The sequence below is a fragment of the Ooceraea biroi genome, chromosome 2 (genome assembly GCF_003672135.1).
Source record: "Ooceraea biroi isolate clonal line C1 chromosome 2, Obir_v5.4, whole genome shotgun sequence".
NCBI lineage: Eukaryota > Metazoa > Arthropoda > Insecta > Hymenoptera > Formicidae > Ooceraea > Ooceraea biroi.
This window is the reverse complement of record NC_039507.1, coordinates 15,191,786-15,215,793: the sequence shown is the minus strand read 5'-3', so window position 1 is coordinate 15,215,793 and position 24,008 is coordinate 15,191,786. Positions and strand designations below refer to the sequence as shown.

At 40.8% G+C, this 24,008-nt stretch overlaps 1 protein-coding gene across 3 annotated transcripts in view; it reads right to left on the bottom strand.

Moving 5' to 3' along the window:
• LOC105280061 (protein kinase C, brain isozyme) overlaps positions 1 to 24,008 on the bottom strand; it is a 51,002-nt gene that overhangs the window by 16,518 nt on the left and 10,476 nt on the right. The window contains exons 2-4 of one of the 3 annotated variants that reach the window (XM_026967950.1): positions 10,393 to 10,424; positions 10,218 to 10,300; positions 11 to 119 (exon numbers count right to left, since the gene is read on the bottom strand). In XM_026967950.1, the coding sequence (XP_026823751.1) occupies positions 11 to 119; positions 10,218 to 10,300; positions 10,393 to 10,424 (224 nt within the window). Of the gene's footprint in view, positions 1 to 10; positions 120 to 5,641; positions 5,754 to 10,217; positions 10,301 to 10,392; positions 10,425 to 24,008 lie in introns of those variants that run through there. The other 2 variants (XM_026967949.1, XM_011340249.2) reach the window with 2 other exon arrangements.

Genomic DNA, 24,008 nt, shown 5'->3' with positions numbered 1-24,008 from the left:
TTCTAACTACCTGAACACTTGAGTCCCTGATGGGCGATACCGTGAAGCATCGAGCCGCAGTGGTCGCAGAAGGTCGGCGTCAGGTACGTGAACACCTCCCATTTGTGCTTTTGGCTCGCCTGGGAACAAGAAATAGGGGCCCGGGGAAGCCCGGTCCTTCATTTGTGATCTGATCCTGTGTATGTGTGGCGGAGAGATCGAGACAGACAGCGGCCGGTGAGCCAATTGATACCCCAAACGGGCAAATCCAGCTCCGGGAAAATAACATTAAACCCATTCCCTTTTTCTATTTTTTACGGTTTTCTCGCGCCAACCTAAAAGCTCAGGTGGAGGCAGAAGCAACAAGGGAGAGTACGTGCACGTGGACCACGTGATGATGAACATTTAGGACAAGGTAGCGTACACGAACACGATAATAATAAAAACGTCATTGATGTGTATGTGTACCGCACAGGTGCAACTGGGCTTCCTTCGCCGAGTTTGATTCACTACGAGTGTCGACACGACCTATAAAACTGGACTCGCGGTTTTGTAGAATTCCTATGCAAAATGCACAGTACCTCTGTCTTTTTCATCGAGATAAAAAATGTATTGTTCCTAATCTGACAAAGAGAAATATCTTTTTCTCTTTGTCACAGATTTGAGTAGAACGGTTGATGCAATGCAATCAGCAATGGCACGAAACAAATCATCTCCCTGTGTGTTTTGTGTTGTAGTCAGAAAATAAGAAATTTCTTCTATTATTCTGTTGTCATAGATAATCAATAAGACGTGATAACTCTGGTATAAAGTTACCTTTGCGCTCCTGAGAAATTGACTATCTTACACAATCCGATTCCTGAATGAGTTAGAGTGTTACGGTAACATGCCTCCAAAGCGAATTCCACTTTTGCATTCGGGCGTATCACGAATGCAAATAACTTCAATTCGCTTTTCACCGAATGCACGGAGAAAAGTGCAGTTCATACGGCGAAGCACACGGGAATCAGAGACAAAACAGCGGAATGACGCACACAATGGCACACAAAAATTCTCTAACGAGATGTTACTTGTGGAATCCTGAAAGGTTGTGCGCAGCTCGAAGCACGCACGACGGTCGATTGGAAATTTGTCGTTACTATGAATATTTTCCCTTGTATAAAAGACTATAAAAATCCGTTTCACGAGACTCCGACGTGGGCAGACTATCATCAGTTATTATCGAGTTTGTATAGTCAATAGTTGCGTTATTCTTAGACTCGGTGCAGGAAAGCCTTTCACTCAAAGCGCTCAAAAGGACGTCAGCGGAAAAACGCAGTGTTAACTACATCAATACCTATCGACGATGAAATCTACAAAGTTTCAACTATTCGATTAAATCCCATATAAACGTTATTAGCGGATGAGCGGAAGTGGCCTCTGACCTTCAGAATTATTTCCATCAACGAAAACAATTACTTGCACTGTTATCTTTTGCAATTTCCCAAAAGATATTTATCGTTTATAAATTAAAACAGCGAATTTCACTTTTACTATTATCTCGAGATCCCAAGGTACATCTGGCAATGAAAAATTTTCTATGTGGCTTCTTTTGCCAGGAGAAAGAAGCTTGAGAGAAATGCGAATAGAAATATCATTTAATGTAAAATTTAGTAGATTATCAAACTGAAATTCGTTGAATAAATCTTGAAAAAATTTAATTCAATAGTACTTCATGGCGAAGAATTCTTCGCTTTTCGCGATGTATAAAGAATGTTTTGCGCAACGTCAGGTCTCTCGCTTCCGTTTCTCAGGCTTTTTTTCCGAACACGACCGTTTAATTAATTTCCACGGCAATCTTTCGCCCTCTTCGTTCACTCCTTCTTCATGTTCCTGGCATCAGCTCGTCTTTCCAGAGAATCCTTTACCGGTCTTTCTTGTAAAAGAAGACTAGACCTTTGTCACGATCCTATGAGTGCATCTGATGCGAACGTCGCCTAGATGCACCTGGATATCTTCGTTAAAGCTTCAACCCTCGCCTTGCATACAACCTCTAGTCACAGTCCGGCTTGGAAATGAAATCGTCGGTGCGAAGAACGGCGTGAAAGCACAGAATTTATGCAATTTATGTAGTCCGTATTATCTTTATCATCGTGCAACCTGGTAAAACGGAATACTCGGTGAAATGGAACATCTCTGCAACATTGGATTCGGCGTGAGATAAAGAGACAACTGGATGCGAAACACATATGTGGCATTGTTCGGGTTTTGAAAATTAAAGATATTCACATTTGATTAACGATCGGAGAAGCAGCAAACGTACATCCTCTGTAACAGTTTTTGTAGATTTATAATTACAACAATGGAAAAATTTGATAAAAAAACTCTGAATTGGAACGACGTTGTGGTTTTAACACAATAATGATTGTCAAGAGGTCAATCACACACAATCACTCTTAATAATCCCTAAAATTTCATAAATGGAGCAAAAACATGAGATGCGAGAATACTTAAGAAACCCATACAGAAATTACATTGTTCTCAGCTTTCTCTTGCCAAGTAGGTACAACGAGGCGGCGATCCGTATCGAGAACGGGAAGATCCGACCGGAAACAAAGAAATTAAACGGCACGATACGAACGTGCATCTTGGAACAGCGCCAATATCCATTCGTCTTTCATTCTAGCATGTTTCCCTTTCTGTACCTCTTATGCGAAACGGATGGTCAAGCCGACGGTTGAACGGCCAGATTAGATAGCCGCTGTCACGTTTACGCTAATCGTATTTAATCGGACAATCGCAGTTGCGAAACGGATCTCTTTAGCGCGCGCGCGCGCGCCTCTTAACGGCCAAATTGAGCACGTTGCTCTTATCGTAGCATCGAAATTGCGACTCGCGTGCCGCTGATCGCCACGCTAAGATTAACGAAACGCGATGGCTTCACCCGCGACACGACAACGAAATGATAAACGTGCTCAAGGGGAGCATGAAAGCGAATCATGTGAGGTAATTTATAACGAAGCTGGAACCACGAGATGTTTTTGAGTTATAGCGTTAGACGTTCAATCTTGCAAATGGTGTACACATCTTTGAACTATACGTGCACGTTTCGTGACATTCATCTAATTAAAACTGGCAACAGATGAGATAATTAATAATCTTTCAATCATGTGAAACAGAAAGCCCTTACTCCTATCGTTTACTCTCGCGTAACAGATCTTCTTCATTTTGAATTCTTTAATAAAACTTATCATTTTTATATCTTCCATAAAGCGTGCAAAAAGGCCGCAAAGTGGAAAGACTTTCTCAGTCAAGGAGTAAAGTAATTAATAATGATTTAAAATATTAAGAATCTCTTTGTTAACATTATTCCGTATTTTTTAGTATGAGAGAAAAATACTATAAAACTTTTTACACGAGTAATTAAATTCACACCTGTTACGTTTTGTCGGGTTTTCGAGATACTGTTGATAGAATGGACAGACCTAAAAGCGTCGTCGCAAATTTGTGTTACAAACGACCGATCGAAAATATCCGTGACCGGACAATGACCGAATCCGAAATTAAAACGCCGATAAATCACGAATAATATAGAGGAGTTCGTAAATCCACCGAGTCGGATTAAGGCAAACGCATTAAGGAGACACGCAAAAATATCGCAAATTATCGAGAAAATAGAATCTCAAAGAGAATGAACAAGAAATGAGAACAATTGTAAAATACACGAGAAACATCGAACTTTAGGAATGACACACATATACGAAAAGAAGAAGAAAGAGATAAGCAAACGATAAATGAAGATATCATGTCGATTCGTAGAACCACATTGAGAAATACAGCCAAAAAGTGCACGGTATTTGTGCAAATTAGGTGCAACAGAAACATGTGGCAGTGAAAAAGATGTCGACAGAAGGAACACAAAATGATGAAAAGGCCGTTAATCCCAAAAGTCTACACGTGCCTAGGAAAAATAACTTGTCAGAGAAATATTATTTTTCATAATATTTATCTAATTTAATAAACATTTATATATAAAACATTGTGTTAATTAAGTTCTACATATATGTATGTATATACAGGACATACAACACTTACACACGCACGCATACACGCACATACATATATGCTTGTCAATATCCTTTTTATAGGTATCACAGCATTTTAACTTTTAACTTCAAAGTACAACTACTTGCAAGATCTGGCCTCTGATTATCTTCCTCTGTAGGCATATGCAGAGTTTTGATTGACGATCATGCACGCGCACACGACACGCACACACACACGTATACAAATCGTGATCGAATTGCTATTACGTAAAGATGCAAATTTGGCCGACATGTCGGCAATGATGTGGTCTCATTGGATAATCTTTTCCGTGCAATAACTGTACAAGGATTATTTACAGTTTTAGTGGGAAGTTTCATCACATCGATATCTAACCGCGCTCTCCACATGGACCGACCAATTTCCACAAAGCGAGCTCTTCTTTTCCTTTTTTCTCTTTTTCCTTGGTGTCGGTCCCAGAATGGTCGATATTACCGGCCTAATTATTACTCGTCAGAGACGAGTTTATCCAATTATCGGAGAAGAGGATTCTTTTGAAACCCCAACTTTCCAAGCCAAGGACAGGCGCGGATATGCATCCCGAGTAGATACATGACACGAATATTTAACTAAAATGTACACTAATTGTAAGTGGAAAGAGTCCTTTCATACGCGGGATGCGAGGAGAGTAACAAAGAGAAGATTGCGTAAAAGGTTGCGTCAAGGTGCACCCATAATATATTGTATAAAGGACAAGGAGAGCACGAGAGTGAAGCGTCTCTCTCGGCCGAATTTTCTTCGGCATATCGTATTGTTCACTCTTCTCGTTTTCACTGCGAATTCCACGCTCTCTCCTTTTCATCTCTCCCTGTCCTTTCGTGTCGCGAGACAGATCACGGTCCCTTTACGGTGCATAATTAATGCAAGTTAATACGTAATAATCCACACATGATACACACACGCGCACACATACACACGCATATGCAGCCACGTGTGAATCGGGTCCCTGCTGACAGAGAGACGCGGTTAATGCGCACAAAAGCCATCTGACAGTGTACAATGTCAGTGCAAAATTTCCACGCTGAGAAATATATTATATATCATGTAACGTATGTAATTAAAAGCGCCGCTAATCGCATTAGCAGATACATCGGAACGTAGCGCGCGCGGATAAGGAAGACAATCATCCGCTGCCGCGTCCGTTCCGCGATCGTTGTTAACGCGATTAATCGGATCTCGATAGCATCGCCGTGAGGGCGGGCGAGAATACAGCGTAGAATACTGCTCGAGCATTATAGAATGTACAATATTTACAGCGAATATTATTTACAGAGAGAAGGAGAGAACAAGAGAGAAACCAAGAGATACAATACGAAGACAAAGCAACACCACGCTGGGCCAAGAAAACAGAAAGAAAACGAAAAACGTGTAACAAGTGTACTGTACATCGTATCGATATCTGTTATATAACGTGATGTTTATGTAATGTGTATGAATATCCTCGTGTGCGTGTGTAGGTATGTGTGTGTATATGTGTGTGTGAGTGAGATGTACGGTCATCGTTTGACCGTATCGTGTGTGGTCACTTGGTTTTTCGTCGGTTCCGTTTTCTTTTCAGTCCTTTTCAGTGATATGATACCTTGGCACTTCATGCCCTGGTGGATGACACCATAGAGAAGACTACCGCAGTGGTCACAGAAGGTGGGGCTGTTGTAGGTGTGTTGCTTGAATTGGTGCTTCGTCCGCGTGTCCTGCGTTATTACACCATTACACCGTGCACACACACGCAGGCCCTCGGGCCTGATAATGATGATGAAGGTGATTATACGGAGGGGGACGGGAGGATCGTAATCCTGGAGACACAAAGGGAACGACGAGGACGGATCGTTGGATTTCCCATTCACTTCCGGTTTCGCGCGTCGACGCAACTTCGACACGTTCGAGTTCGTCGAACCGTCTTTTGCCTGATCAATTTTGAAACGGCAGCAAATGAAAGATACGCAAAAAACCGATATTTTCCAGACTCGTGGACAGCAAGTTGCAACGCAGCAGCGCGGAATCGCCGGCAAGTTTGGACTCTAAATCACGAATCTCTAAATCAAAATAGGATGAAACAGCAGTGCAGCCTGTGTTTCGACAACTTTCCGAAACCACTGTATAGCAGCTGCTGTCGCTTCCTGGATAACGCACGGGCTGGTAACGGAAACCGAAACAAGCTTCGCAGGAAGTTCCGCGGGCTCCGGTGGTTGCTGCAAGTCCGGCGCGTAACGGATGCATTAAGCCTTCCGGTGCTTCCGGTTACCTCGAGAGTGGGCGCCTCCGCATCGCTCGACAAGAAGTTTGACCGGTAGAGGCGCGAACTCGATTAGCTTCTGAGTAGCAGCTCATTATTCGTAACCACCTTGTTATTGGTAATTATCCGGCCAGCCTGACGGAGGCACCTACTCTCAAAGGTTCGCCGTTCTTAGTCGTCGAAGATGCAGGCAAAGCGAAAGCTGAGAAACGTAAACTGCATCGTCAACCGCGATATAGTTACGGCATATATACTGCAATTACCCCACGAGATGTGGTTGCTCGCTAATTGCACTTCGAGATTTGATTGCATGATCTTGCCTATTTCTCCCTCCCCCTTTGGTAAACGGAAACTCCGAAAGATGATATCGCGAAATGAACCGATGCATCGACATTGTTCAACAAAGCTTACCGTATGCATACGGAAACATTCGCAGATTCTATCCTCGCGTTCGTTAACAACTGCGTGATTTCCTGCGCACCGGAAGGATAAGAAAAACGAAGCTACATCCGCGCTTTCGCTCTCGCTTTTTCTCCTTTGTTGCAGCTCGCATCCAACAATAAAAAGGCATTATGCGACTTACGGGGAAATCCACGATCGTCGATATTGGCGCGGATCAATAGGCACGGAAAGGATTACCTTTGAAGCGCAGAAGCACCGAGGGGCAGGAGCGGAATGAGGAGTCCAGCGATCAGGATCAAAGGGAAACTGCGGGAACTTTCGATTAGTTTTGTCGGAAACTCCCAGAGATGAGTAAAACCCTTTTCTTACGCGACAAGGGGAAAACGCTTGCGACTCGAATACTGGTATCCTTCTTCATCTCGAGATGATGTGACGTGAACAGAACATTTATCAATATTGCCAGTTTGTCGATTAAACGTGTCTCATTGCATATACGTATACTGGCGAAGAAAGAAGTTCGACTATAATTTATCAATCGGTTTGGACTAGATAAGACATGCTAGATTTCGCGTTAACAGTCTATCTGTCGTCGAGCAAAGTAAAGTTTTATCATGGCCGCGCTGGAACTATTCAAAGTACCAAAATCGAATTCCATCTGTACATGCGGTATCTCTTATCTTGTACGTATCCATTTACTCACTTTCGGTAAAAGAAGGAAAGCCTGTTTCGAGCCGAAAACGTCTTCAGCCTCCCGGGCGAATACATCAGGAGCGACATCCCAATGTACATGTTCCGACAAGCTTCGGTGGTTGTCGCGTAGAGGTGGTTACACGAAGCGTGGTTAAACGAAGCGCAAAAGGACGCGGTTAGCTTAGGCTGATCGGCGGTGAGCGTGGTGCGAGACAAATGTGGAAATAGAACATACAGCCCTTCTTAGCCCCGGGGTGTGGTTGTTTCCCGTCATTGTCTTCCCTTTATCCTAGTCAAGGATCTTCTTATCTCATTATCCTCTTACCTCTCGGCTGGTTCCGGTCTCGTTAGCTCGTTGCTCCTTTAAGCGACGAGTCCTGCTGGCCGAGAGATAAAAAGGATGTACCGAGCACCGAGTCGTCCGGTGTGTCGCGATAAATCTCTCCCTGCAATTTTACCTCACGTATTTCAATTGTAAGGAAACTCGCAAACGACGCAAGAGTTTCTGTATTTTGAAGCTGCTCTTAATCTCTGGACGTTGAAGCTCTCATCTCGAGACATAATGAATTGTTAACAGACTAATCCGCTTCTCTTATTAAGAGACATAGATCGTTAAAAATTTTACTCGAATGCGAATGGAAACGATTTAAAATTTACTCGTCAAATTTATCATTGGCATCCCGATCGGAGTGTTTGAAGAACACATTGCGTCTCGCAGGTTTACTTAACATCTCCATGCAATTTGACGAATATACGTAAAATGCGTATAATTCTCATATGTTCTCGTAGCTCAATTTCTACTGGTTAATGGCTTTAACAGAGTAGCATTAAATAAGCATGCTGCAATTTGTAGCAAAGTGGAACCTCTCCAACTTCTTCTTATAAATTTTGTAAACGCAACATAGCAATTTCCAAGAGGCGTTACATGATTTTATAGCCCAATTAATTTGCTTCTGTCAATGCGCGTCAGGCTAAGTAGAGAGCATCCTCTTACAGCAGATTGACCGAATGAATTACTAACGCGCACTATACGCGTGCGTTATTATTATCCATTTACACAAGGTGACGGCGCGCGATTTATCGCAGCCTTCGAAAATGACCTCGATATTGATTATACATGCTACCGCCCTTCTCCAACCCTTTAGCACCTTGCGGTGACGGGACAGTGGACGACGTTTCACACGCGTTTAGCAGCGTCTATGCAGTAGCTAATTAGCGTACACTCAGTTGGACGTCACGCTTGTGAACCAGCTCCGTCTCATCTATTCTATTCTCCCGTATTTACACACGGAACTTAAACCTCTTTGCGGTTCGAATTAATCTAATGAAAAGTTTTCTGTCGTCTACACATGATGACACCCTTTTTTCTTACTTTGTTATTATCACACGAATGTAGTTCAGGGTTGTTGCGTTATAAATAAAGCTAGTGCATTAGCTTTTCCTCTTTTTGCAATTAATAAATTCTTTTGCTTTTTCTTAATTATATTTGAGATAATCTTAATCGTAATTACTGACACTCATTGTCAGATTAAATTCGATAAAGAGAATTTATGCATGAACGAAAACAAATTAGGTCTACTTCTTTATTATCACCGTCTTTCTGTAATCATTTCCATTTCTTCACAAAGAAAGATAAAAGTTGCCGCTGTATATCACAATTTATTTTGATATCTTATATTCCCATCATAAAAATTTTATAACAAGAGATTTAGTACTTTTTTTAATCGCAAGCTGCTGAAACATTATGGTAGAGATAATCAAATAATCCGCCATTTAGCCGCCATTCTTTTTACATTCGGAAATGATGATAAATGACTTGTCTTTATGTTTAAATTATAATAGATTTTATGTCATTACACATACATACATACATACATACATATTATATATAGTATGTATAAAGGCATCGCGTGCATGATGCAATTCTGATTTTTAAAATCGTTTACAAGGAACAAATTTGATGTGAGGCACTTTTCGCAAGGAAATTCTACATCATCATCTATCACAGTTGAGAGAACTTTAAGAACGTCGTTTTATTAAAATGATATATTAATATTTGATATATCGATGGGCATTTTCATTTTTTATGGAACACTCCCGACTTTTCAAGAATCAAAGGGCCGCAGTGATGAAGTACCGCTAAAGCACGAGACTTTAATAGCTAACGTGTCAAATAGTTATTTGACTCCCTTGGCCAGCTTGACCAGTCCTCAAGCTACTCTGTGACCTATTTCTCGACACCCACCATAAAGAGACTTTTGTCATGCTTCTAAAGTTCTATCTCCTTGGACCGTTTATAATGCAAGATTATTACGTAGATCTCGATTAAAATAATATTAATATACAGAGGAAGAAACATGTTACGTTACGTTAGAATACGTTAGAATATTCTTATAGAAAGAGGAGAAACTTGGAAAAGAAAAAAACGTACATATTAATAGTTGAACTTTTTAAATCTTCTATTCAAACTTTCAATTTCTTATTCAATTCGTCTTAAAAGTGAAAGTTGTATTATAAAACTTACAAACACGAAAGAAAATTGTAGCATACTTAACAAGTTATTAATTATTTTATTAAAGAATGATTAAATTCCATCTAGCGCGATTTGATCTTAAACATCAAGTATATAATTGGGATTTGTGTAATTAATTCTATGAATGAAATGAACAACGCAGAGTCTATGAGAGCTTGCAGAATCCAATTTTCATCGAAAGCTTCCGAGAGAATCCTTGACTGTGGACAAAAGGGAAGAAAAGACGAGATAGTCTGCGCGGTAAGGAGTATGTGGAGAAGGTATGTATTCGGCATTAAATATAATGTTGGTACTCACGTCCGAGTCGGCTCCTTTGTCAGCCCCCGGACACGTGAAGGTCACGTATTCGTGACATCGCTTGTGAACGACGAAACTACAGACTGAAACACAAGCAAAACATGCCCCAAGTTCCTCCTCATGGTCACACCTGGGCAAGTCGTAAAGCCGATGAGATCGGTCTTGACCTTCTTACCTTGGCACTGATATCCCTGTTTCCCGAAGCCCCTGCAACAACAAATGGGATAAACTCCTTAGTGAATACTATACATTACCGATGAATTCAATTGTGTCACGGACGATAGCATAGTACTGCTGACGAACAATAAATAATGTATTTACGAGCTGAAGCCAAAAGTATCTGACAATCTCGAGGATACACCGAAATTGACATATCTAATTAATTTTAAGTTATTAAAATTATTGATTATAGTATAAACGAACAAAGAAACGAAGAAGAAATTCAGTTTACAAGTATATAATATTTCTTTAATGTAAGTAGATCAAAGTTGATAAGTAGATAATTAGAGAAAGAAATACATTTATAGAGTATTTCCAGATTTGTATTAATAAAAGCACAATAAAATAAGCAAGATAAAATAAGCGTTATCTTTAATATTATGAATGATATTTGATATAACCACAATATAATTTTCGTTTCGTGAATTCTCGGCTTAATTGTAAGGATTTACGTGATGGAGAGGAGTTTGCGTGATTTGGTGGGCCACTGTTAGCCCACCAAAATAATTTCAGCATCATCCAAGTGTCTCAAATTAAGTTGCGGTTGTTAATGCGTAATGTGATATTTATACGTAATGCGATCATATAGTGAGCAGCAACAAAAACAAATCATTATCAGCAATGTGCTAGTCAATCAACTTTTTCATTGGCGTATATTTTCATCGCAGTTTTCTGCTGCGACAAATGCGACATGTATCTTTTCTCGGTTGCGAGCTTAATTATTCCGTTCACTTCTAAATTATTAAAAGTAATTTTAATATAATGTTTAGATAATTTAAGATATTAATAGTCACACCTTTAGTATTACTCTTCAAATCGCAAGGCGAGGCGATATAAGTAATCCATTTATGTCGCTATCACTGGGCTCGTTAATTAGCACAAGCACCCTCTTGTAAATACGGTTATTAAGAGTTAGGCCCTTCTAAAAGTTAATAGCGCATCCTCTGCGCCAAAGTGTCTGGAATGGACAATAAAGCTGAAGATAAGTGCCACGGAAAGGTTCGCGAGAATTTACGAACGCGAATCCTCTTGGTCTTGAGAGGGATTCCCTAATCTGCCTCAATGCAGGACGAAGCCTATAGAAGACGGCAGCCACCGATTAACTCTCCGGGCGAAACTTTGGCGAGAGGATTCTCAAAATGGCGATTTTATCGCTCCAAACTCCCTTTCTGTGTTTCTCCTAAGAGAGAGGCCGTACCAGGTTTCATGACTTTTCGACGCTGTAAAATGTCGATGGAAGGAAGACGCTCATTCCTTTCTCGAAGATCGCCAATCACGAGGGTTCAAACTTGCTACGAGCCTCGAAAACAGTTATCCTATCGTGCGAGAAACGGAATTTTAATGGCACTTGGCGTCCCCGCTAATTCCTCGTGATTACTTCGACGTTCGTTCGAAATTCCATTTCCTTCGCTAGTCTCGCGTGACTCCATCGTACATAGTTGCCCAGATTTTAACCCATCAGTCGCGAATAAACTGTCTTGAAAAGGGGATCCATGAGTGAAACAGCTAACGCATGCAGGAGATTGTTGTATGCTCCAAATTACTTTTATGTAGAGAAATACTGATATGTCTAACAAACTCTAATTTACTTTAATATATCATTCAAACGTAAGTATTAGAACACATGATTTAACCGAATATAAGTTACGACGGGATTTCGTTTTATTTGTTAGCCTTTGTTTGTTACGACTAAATTTCATTGTAATCGTGCAGTTTTGGCACAACCGATACCAAATCGTAAATACTGGCTTTACCGAATCGCGCAACATCTAGTTCGTGCAATCTGTATCAATATGTTTTCTATAGCAACGACGCACGATTCTATGTAGCATACGCTACACAACATAAATATTTGTAGCATCAAATAGATGCGCCAGTAGCTTCCCGTGCGGGTTAAAAAATCAACAGACCAATTATCTATCCGTGTATCATGTTCGAGCACATCGTGAATCAAAAATCATAATCCATTAGGTTGACAGTCATGTTAAGAGCGTTATGAATTCTTAAAATATGCAAGAATACTAAATTAATTTCGCAAATCAGTGAAACTGAAGCAATCCAATATAGATTATACATCTCGAAACTAGAAATTTATATTACATTCACATGTATATTCTGGAAACCGCAAATCATCGCGTGTTCGTTATTTACTCGATTTCATGTCTAAATGCGAGTGTCGCGTACACACGCGGACGCAATTAACGGCCTGGAGAATATCGCCCGTACGTTTAACGAGAAGCCTTTAATTACGCGACCGAGCTGCAAATTTAAAACGTTTCATCGAGCGACGACCAGTCACGCTGAACGCGATAAATCAAATCGGTTAGAAGACTGCAAATCTGCGGAACGTGACGACGATAAAACGATCCCTCCTCAAGTAAGCGCTTCTCATATCGTGCATATTTATAGACCTCAGCAGAAAGAGAGAGAGAGAGAGAGAGAGTATCCATAATCTTCGCTATCGTTCACACACACTTTTACGGGATTAAACTGATTGAATTCTCAGAGAGATTTCCTCGGCGTGCGAGGCTGGGGGGAAATGTCACCGCTGCTTTCATAACCGCATAGATGTATTTCTTTTCTTTCTACGTGTCATCTATTCATATCTCGCCCCGTTTATCTCGATTGTAAATCCGCTGTCGCGTTACGAGACATGTGCACATTGTTTCATTTATTATTTTTATCTAACTATTTAAATTCAACTATACATACACATTAAACACAAACGACACGTTTACGATTCTTGCCTCTTTCAATCTTCTATATACGCGTTTCATCCTTACGAGCTCAATATGACATAACGGCATCGCATTGACATGATATTAAACTGCGCCGAAATTATGATATCCAAGAAAAGTAAACCGCTCGCTTCCAGCGAGCGTATAAAAGTGCATTTAAACGTTAGTCAAAGTTGTTTACGGATTCTAACGGGCGAGGATTCTATGCTGGACCGCCGATTAAATCAGCTTCAACGAGCAAATCAATATTTCAAGGTTTCGCCGAGCACTCGCGTTGGCGATAATCGTTGGAAGTGTATTTCGATGGCTGGCCATTACTGGTCTCTCACTTAAATCGCACTTCGGCGAATCGTATAAGTATGCTCGATCCAGAAAAAAAAGTCACGATTCATAAATTTGTAACCGCGCACGCGTTCTCGCCGCGTTTCGTTATGCATCGATTCGCTCTCGAAGGAAGTACGTATCAATTTTTAAACGCGGATATCGATATCTTTGGAAAAGAGTATATTTTGCATTACCCACCATAAGAGCAAACATATTTCATTCAACGGCGGCAAAAGATGTCAAATTGCCAAGTATCCAATACTTGGATAAATACAGTCAAAGCACAATAGGATAGAAATTATCTTCAGCTTACTAAAAATTACACACACACACACACACGCACATACATACATACTTACTTGTAAGTATTAAATTAATCTTATCTGTCTACTGTGAAAACAAATGAACCGTTAAATAAATAATTAGTATTTGGAAATATATAAAATTATATCTTGAAATTTTGTATTTATGCTATATATCAATTATAGTTTTGCATTATTTACTGTATTTATGTTACATTTACTCACAATGATATTTTATTTCAAAACGCACATTTAAACCCATAAGCTATCATTCTTTGTCCATCATTCGAAGTGAATCGATCATCTAATCGTCGCTTTATGCCACTAATGACAATCATGCCAGGTAGTCATGGTACGCCGATGTCGTAGCAAAAATAAACAAGACCTCAGAACGGACGGCATCGATGACGCACATCGTGCAATGCAAGAACGCAACAAAAAGCTGTCGCGACGTCAAGGGTTAAGGGTGGAACTCGTACAAGGGAAAGAAGAGGAAGCCACTCAAGATAAAAGAGTCGGGGTTATTCGTGGCCGAAAGAAAAGTACCGGCAAAACGAGGGGAACAAGAACGACAAAGAGCACGGTAAATCTGTGATTAGCCTACATTGCTATGAAGCTTAGAGCGGAATACAAACACAGCTTGATACGGAAATGGCTTCGTTGTGTCTTGTATACATATGAAAAATTGCACGAGATAAAAGACTGAAATAAAAGAAAAAAAAACAATATTGAAGAAAAACGATCCTTTTACGCTTTTAATCAAATATTTATGGCCAGAGTCACATGTCGAGATTTTATAAACTTTCTTTGACAATGTTTACATTTACAATCGTCGATGCTAGAAATATTAAAAACCAAAACTTGTAAAATTTATAAAATTTTAAAAAGAGTTTCTCAATTTCTGATGTTAGAAGTACGCGTGAAAGAATTTACATCAATTAGGTATTATATGTGCGTGATAGCAAACAAACAAAAGAGTTGCTTCCGTATGACAATATTGAAATTTAAACTCGGCGGAATTATATCGGTTTCGATATCTGCTGATAATTCAGACGTAGTCTCAGAGGTAGTTTTTCTCCGTCCGGGGAAAAAGCCATGAGGAGCTCGCGGGAAATGAGCAAAGAGCCAACCGAACAGCCAAGAGGAAATCAATCGAGGAGTCACGGGAAATGGACGGCGAATCGGTCGTCGAATCACCCGGAAAAAATTTACTCTAGGTCACACAATAACATTTCAGTGCAAGGACCATCTTCGACGAATTCCCAATCAACAGGATTGAAATTGGTATTATCTTCGGTGAGTTCGACACCACAGATCCATTCTAATAAAGTTAATTAGATTTATCGATATCTTTATTTGCACAAGATAGAAAGAATTAATCAATCTTTATGTTAAGCTCATCTCAATCATTTCTCAGTAAAGTGATCACTATATCTATTCAATGGAAACCCAACAATATAAGTCATATTGATATAAGCCATAGTTTCTAGAGCATTAACAAAAATGCATTCATAAAAATTGCATTAATTGAAATTCCTGTATTTAAAAAAATAGTTGATCCTCTATGATGATCCTCCGTAGTATGCTGTCCTTTGAAAATAAATTTATTCTATGAACCTTCAATCTGTTATTCCAATAGATTGCATATTGCAAATGGTTTCGACAAATGATGTGAAAGAGTCATCGGCTGTCGCACAGAATATAATCATCCGTCGTAGATCGTAATTGGATGCATTTCACGATGTAACAACGACTGTAGTATATAGAGAAATCCGAAATGTACTGCCATGTATGTAATTATCTTCGATCCAAGTTCCACATCGCAAATGCGATTATTCGCGGACATTTATTAATGACGCCGTTAATGACACGCAGAGTACGATGACAGTCCGGACTCCGGTATAAAAAGGACTGTTTACGACTGGCAATGAATGAGCACTCTCGGCGAAGTGACATCGTAGCACTTGGTCGTAGAATAAATAATTCTCACGCCGCATTGGACCACTAAGAATTAAACATCTGTCTAACGTCATGAAGAGATCTTTCTCTCAAATTCACGCCTATTAATTCATGCCAAATGTAAAATCCAAACAGCATTCTGTCACGTTGGTCGTGATCATTCTATCATTAGTCATATACTTGCAATGTTCTCCAAAGACACAAAGAGACATAATATTTGAAAAAATTATTTTTCAACTATTGATTTTACACACAAATTATCATCGAGAACCTATTAATTTTATTTTTTTTTTAATCTATAATAATCGTGTAATCATAAATAAAATCATTATAAAATTAAAGAGATGATTATAGTGTTAATCATTATTTATTGTATAATATTCTAATCATGTATTTTTGAACCGTGCATTTGTTATTTTCTAAAATTATATAAAACTATATATGAACTATATAAGAAGATATGCATACTCTAGATATTAGTAAAGATTTAAGTAGTTTCTACAGAAACTAGAATGTTTCTCTTTTTCACGCTCAATGTACTCGTTACAGTTTTTCATTGTTGCAAGAATAATAAATAGGTATTATAACGCCAACGATGCATGGTCGAAATGCTGCTTTTATGTTTTTGTTTTTATCCTTTACATACATGGTACTTTAAAACGTCTAGTAGATGATCCAACAGGCAGATCGGTTTGGCCACTTGCCAGAGAGTCGCGACAATTATACGGTTCTGATTTCTCGCTGTAGGATGACAGAATGAAGAACAAAAAGATAACAGAAATGCACGAATTTTACGATATAGAAAAAAAATTATATTTACTGATATCGATGATCCTATTTACAAGAATTAGTGTATACCTTTTATCAACCGGGGTATACGTGTAATAAACCTAAGTATAATCGATTTATATTTAAGTTATATTTAGATTTAACTATAGTTAAATTTAAACACGCTGCAATATGTAATGCATAAACTGTATTTTGATTACATATGTGATTTAATTACATTACAACACAATGTAACAAATATATTTCACCGGCTTGTGTATACAGCTTATCGCATATTTATCGTTTGCATTGTGCAGCATCGCGACGTAGTCGTATTATAGAAAATAATGCAGCATAAACTCGGAACGCCGATATCGCAAAACGCGAATAAGAGCCTCGGTAGCGGCGAGGTGAAGCGGGAAATAAACGTTGGCCTTCGTTTGACGATATAAATATCGTGATTCAGCCAACTGTCGCACGCTGTCTTCAAGTCACGAAAACAATGAATGGTTGGGTGAAATTTCTAACGGGGGTGGGCTCAACAGGCAGTTCGTTGGCTTTCCGCCAACGCTGACGAATGTTTAGGCCGACACGCGTGTTCCGTTTCCTGATCAAGAAATTAATTACCACGATATACCGAACAGCTCGGACAAATCAAATCGACCGTATGTACCAACCGAAAAGCCGTTTAACTGAAATGCGGATATTATACAGCGGAACTAGTAACGTATCTAGTAACTAGTAACGTATCGCTCGACTTAAAAAAATACTCAAAATAGGAAACTGATCGAATTTTCTTTTTTTCATGATTTGAGAAGTGCCAGAAACAATCTGATCAATGATGCAAACCTATTAAAATAAGATGGATATTTTAATCTGTAATATTTTGCCAGCTTTTAATTTTCTCTTATCAACTTTTCGCATAATAACCATCTTTCTTATTTTCGATATTTTGAGCATACAGTGTTATACAGTATTATACAGAACATACAGTGGCTGTTCAATGTCTAATTTTCCTATTAAGCTGAAATCATTTAACAATCTGCGGGACAAAAAACAATGCGTGTATGAAACTAGATTCACATATTTTTCTTTTCATAACATTGCATTCCTATACCATGTTTTTTAATGGAATATTCACCATTTCAAACACATAAACGACATTGCTCACATTGATAGCGAAATACGATATATATAATACGTATAACATATAACGATATAACATATTCATACGCGAATTGGTTCTTTTCGCTTGAGACGTCGCGAGATGCGCGCACGTAGACGATCCGTGTCATATGACGTAAAATATATTTTGAATTAACGTAAAGAGGCGGAAACCCTCGAATGCGCGAGGCAAGAGTACACCTTGGTGCATCGCGTCATTCCGCCCCCGTTATGCGGCGCAGAAGGAGATCCAACCAACCGGCGGCATATACACAAGTCGGGCGGGAGCGACACGCGACAGGATTCTCGCGAATTTCTGAGGTATGGCCGGGATTACGGGAATCCGTGTCCTGATATTCAGTAATCCTGAATACGAACGGGAATATATGGGGACGAGAGCGGGGAGCGGGAAGAGACCGCGACGGCGCTGCCGAAGACGACGCAATGGCGGCGTTATTGTAACAAACGAGAATTCGAGCCGTTTTTCTTCGGGTGCGAGGTAATTGCGAGTAAGATGCCCTGGAGAATGCCACGTTTCTCATGAATAAAACGGCGCACGGATGCGCTTTACGCGTTGCTGCACCACGATCGCGTTCGCGAATGACGCGAGACGCGACGGCTGCTCGTCACTGCGCTTTGTTTATACGTAAGCATAAAGCCCGCTTCTTTCCTTTCTTCTTCGTTGCGGCATTATATTCGAGCCAGCGAACGTCTCATCATTTATCGTTTACCGCTGTCGGAACCACTGAGAAAACGAAATATGATGAGCCTCGAAAAACGCGCCGTTTCGCTTGAAATGCAAGTTTGAAGGAAATGTATGTGTGTACCCAATTTACACGAGTAAATTAAAAATATCGATATCTCTCGATATTTTGAAACTAACGAGAGATTGTGCGAGTTTAGACAATCTTTCAACAATTTCATAATAATTGTTAACCGTTCATCAATTATAATATTTCACTGAATATACGTCAATTATATGTACGTATAATAATGATGTAGGACGTATAATAATTACGTCAAGGTACGCACTATTACCTGATGATAATCTGCATAAATCCTGCAAAGTACCCGTATCCTGCCAAGTACGCATATCTATGTACATCTATTATGTATATATGTAGGTCGACTGTGTGCTCGCCGACGGCGATCGAATCGTTGTTAAAGATTCGTTTAACGGGACTAATCCTGAGGGGAATTTCCCGCGGGTCGCAATTCGGGATCGCACCGCCGGGATGTAATCTCGCTGGTATCCGTGTAATCTTGAATCTCCTCTCAGCGGAATAACGTTTCCGACAGAAGGCAGAGAGTCGGCCTTTCGACCGCGACAGCTTGCGTGCACTTGCGCCCCGGACACCCCGGTGAGGGCCGAAGAAAAGCGCGAGCTCTCGCCTCTCGGGGAAACACACTGTTCGATTTTTCACGATTAACCTTTTACACGGTGCCGGGCTTCCGACATCCGACGTCCGTCTTTCATAACACACGCCTGTCCGACGAGAAGGAAGCAGCTGTCGATTCGTCATCGCCACCAGGCGATCCGCGCAGCGCGGATAAAAAGCAGCTTTCACGTTTAGGGTCACTCACCGGCACCCAAAGGGGAAATCGCGCTGTTACAATGGAACGTTCTCATTTTTGACTCATCCCTCTTTGATATCTCGAAAGAAATAGATCCGCTGCGAGTTACAAGTAACAGATTGATTCCCTCGACGATTCCGCTGATCGGGCAGCCACAGTTTTTCCTGACTTTGAGTCATCTGCGTGCGAAAACGCGGTCGACAAGATTCTACTGGTGTCCGGCAAAGGGACTTGGTTTCGCGCGACGTTTACGTCAGCGATGAACCACAGCTGCCGGCCGATCGAATTGACTGGCGCGCGGATGAAAGGGATGAACGGCGTCGTCGTTGTCACCTATGAAGTCACGCCGATATGATGGCGGACAGATACGAGAAGTCGGTTTGCGCCGCAACACATTTCCGTGGTCGATGGAACGTCAAATCGCTCTGCACGCCGATTGATACGTCGATCCCTGTCAGTCTGCGCTTCATCCCGATTTCCTCGATCGACGACAGCTACGTGGCCCGTACGAGAGAATTTCCAGACGACTGGTAAAGGGCCCGCCAATGTCCGCGGACACGCCATAATTCGATGAGCGACGAGCGTTTCAATTTCTCCTCCAATTCCCGGCCGCGTCACGAGTACTCTCGTCTCGTACAAGCCGATACGAACGATCCTTGACGGTAATCAATGGCGATCAGGGAACCTGAAGAGTCACCGATCGCCACGGAGAAACCCGATCGGCTTTCGTCTTCCATTAATCTTTCAGCTGGCGAATCTACTTCCCACTAATAACGCTCATCGGAAAAATTCCGATTTTAGACACGACGATATGAAATATTGCTGGCTGCGACAATCTCTGAAAGTTTTGATGAAAACTGAAATATAACAATATCGGAGAAAGAAAGGTAGAAAGAAGCAACTACGTTTCAAAAGAAACAAACATCTATGAAAGAGGAAGTCAAACTTGGATACGCCGTATACGTTTATACGTGTCATCACGGATGCTAAGAGAGCAAATATAGTATATACACATGCACGCATACAATGCACATTAGAAATAGTAAGTCTTGTCAGCGCGTCATAATCGCAATCTATTTTTCTCATTGATAAGAAAATGTTTTCACATGCTGTTGGCAAAATGTTGATCTCAAGAGTCCAAATGACAGTGTGGCTTCTCCTCTTAACAGATTACACAGAATTGTACATTACTGTAAAATACAGTACAGTATAACATGACATAATATTCCTTTCGTAATAATGAGAACTATTTGATAGACGTGAGCGTCTAATAGAAATTGTCGATACGCGAGTCTTTCGAAACATTCTACGTTTCCTACATGGTAGCCAATAATAGGAGCGCGAGCGGTGACGCCGCGTATTGCGTCGTACAATACGGTATTGTACGAGTGCAACGAAAGTCCGAGTTTGGCCGGCTATTTTCATCCCCGAGTTCGGCCGCTCTTTCTCTCCTCCCGAGTGGCCCTCCCTTACCCCCCGATTCTCATCGATTCGCGGCTATCCTCCTCCTGTCTCCCTCCCTTCGTTCCCGTGGCTCCATCACAAAGCCGCCCTTGTGACACGCCACGGTAAAACGGCTCTTACATGTATCTTCGCATCGACGACGGGCAAACAACGAGGAAGAATGCAAAAAGAAGCGAGACGGAGAAAAAGACAAAGAGAGAGAGAGGGAAACACTAACAAAAGTCACGAAAAATGCGTTTGTCATCTTTTCATCATTATTAATCCATTCCCTGTTTTTTCTCGTAAACATATAAAATCAGAAAATCTTTTTCCCCGAAGCTAGCACTTTAAGGAGAGTGGTAATCCCGAGTTGCTAAAATTGGGTGACAAAGATTGCATTGATTTAATACGGATGAAATTCTGACACTGTCTGCGAGTAGGTATAATCACGAGTATCGCTGCGAGATGGTTGTATTTTCGAAACGAAATCAAGCAAAGTAGTAGAAGTAGCGAATGCAGACGAACGTAACTTTCTTGCAAAGTAAGCTATTTGCATTCTCCGTCGAATGTGCACAGAGAGGCGGATGGTGATACTTTGGAGTAATTTTAGGCGCACCTCCGGCAAGACTCGAAACCCAAGTAGCTAAGTAACCGATCGAGAGAGGCAGAAAGCGTGCTACTACCCTAATATACAAACTCAACAAGTTAACAGCTAGTTCCGAAGCAAATTATTCCGTGGGTACCCCAACCCGGAGATCGGAAAATCAAGCTTTCTCAAGTTCCGCGTAAAACCGCACTGCAGCGGATGCACGCGTCGTCGGTCGACCAGCACAAATTGCACGTGCGAAAAACATCCGCGTTTTTACCAAGCCCAAATAATGGCCAATTTTCAAAGCCAATTTTCATTGCGTCTGTCGCGTTAAGGGAGTATCGCACGCGCTGGACGTAGTCATCGTTGGTATCTGCGTCGGATGCTGCATAACAGCGTTACATGTATATAGCACCACGCTTCCATTTCACCTCGTCATCCGTCGGAAGCATCGACTTTCGTGCGCCCAGCTGTAGGTCGACAGGCCGCTGGTATTTATTGAAAGCAAACCAAGCGCCCTTTTGCGCCGCCCTACTGCCGCCATAAAGCCCAAGCTCTCTTCTCTTTTCTCCTCTCCTCTCAGCGCTCCATCCTCACTCTTTCTTTCCGCTTTGCTATATTATTTCCACTTGAGTCTATCGCCGGGTTAAAGACCCGTCACTCCAAACTATCGAGTCTTGCCCGACTGTTGCAAGACGGAGCGGCCCTCGGTATCTCACCGCCCACGTTCCTCAAATATTAACACGTTCGATCGCGGGAAGACGTAATCCCGCGTGTCCCGCAACAGAATTTCACATAGCCTGGCGGCAACCTTTCGCGTAGAACAGCAGCGAGATTCCCTCTGTCGGTTTCGACATCAAACGAAAAATATCTCTTGCTCTTTCTCTTATGCTGGTTGCGTACTTATCTAAAATCGCATATTTGATATTTATATATATCTAGATAAATATAGTATATAATATTAGGTGCGCAAATTAATTCCGTGCTTTTTTTCAAGAGATTGAGCCTTTATTTATCAGATTATTAACTAAGCAATCCGGATGGCGTCTAAATGGCGATGAATCAAACTAAACATATACTTTTATATGACAGTACAACAGTATATCTTGTGCATATTAATTTTATAACAGGATAGGCAAGTTTTAAAAACCAAAGAAGAGCAAATTTCTTTAAAACATCGCTACAATATTTGTATTGCCATCTAGAAGCGAGCCGGATTACTTAGTTAATGATCTTCCTTTTTCTAGAAAATGACAAATATTTCAAAGATAGACATGCTTGTTATCTTTTTATACCTAATGTATCTATCTAATGCTCTATTTTGTCATATTTGACATTCTCCATCGCCTTGTATCTCGTCAGATTTAGACGAGTGTCTCCTTTTCAAGAATAATATCGAACCGACGCGCGACGAACGCCGTCACCTGCACCACGCCGATATGCAAGTGGATCATTCGTTTATCGCCACTCCAAGTGACTCGTAACTCCATCCGGGGCAATCTAATTCCATTATTCCGGCGTGGACGATAAACGTGCGCGCCAATTGCAACGGCATCGTCGCCTAGGCGTTGCCATCGTCGTCGCTTTAACACCGCGACGACACGACATCGTCGATATTCCGCACGTATATTGAAAAGCGCGGAATAAAACGGCTTAACTGCGCGATTGTTTACGACATAACGTCCTCATCTCACGTAAAACATAAAGTATAATGAATTTCCAAGATACTTTCCTCTTGCTACTTCACTGAATGGTAGAAGGAGAAGGCGAGAAACCACTTGTGTATACGTATTACCGAGAAGTCTTTTATAAATATAAATCACTCAGAAATGAAGCGTGTGCTGCGAAATTTGGAATATTATCATGTATGTACATTAAAGGAATGTTGCTTTTGTTCGGGATTCCAACAATTATTATTAGAACAATAAATTACTATTACGTCTCTATTTTAACCGCGCTATGATCTCTCGTTCTCGTCGCTCAGTGACAATATATCGATCTTTGTTACACTCGTGACGGATTCCACAATTCCGATTCGCGTCAGTGATGTAACCGTCAGAAAAGAATCCCGCGAGTCAGACACTCACAACAGACGCTGCATTCACGCGTCTGGCACTGTGGCACAGCCGTTTCGGAGAAACCCCGCCGGTCACTTGGAGGAATTTTATATTACCTGCATGGTATAGTAATAAGTAGAATAACAAAATAACGTATGTTCGTAGAGCACACCAATTTTTTATAGTGAACGATCACGCACAAAACAAACTGACCAAATTCTTTGATGAAATGTACGAATCGGAAAATATTTCGGAAGAAGAATACATTCTAAATGTAAAATATCTAGCAAGATTGAATGCACACATCATATACGCAACTATCTTTAAAAATTGGATTTGGGATACAAAGTCTGTTGTCATGTTGTTTTCATATCTGAAACATTTTACATCGATGCACACGCATTTTCAAAGTACTAGCACGTATTGTGAGCGCGTATCGAACATATCGAAAACAGAACGTTTGAGATTTCGATTCTGTGCGTAACACAAAAGATAAAGCGACAAGTACGAAGGTTTCCCTGTAAAGGCTTCATTCTTATTTCCCTTATTCGAAGATCCTTGGGACAAGCTACTCGAACGACTGTAACCGCGCATAAAAATATTTCTAACATACTTTCGGATGAAGATCGGCGTCACAGCTGCGTAATTGCGTA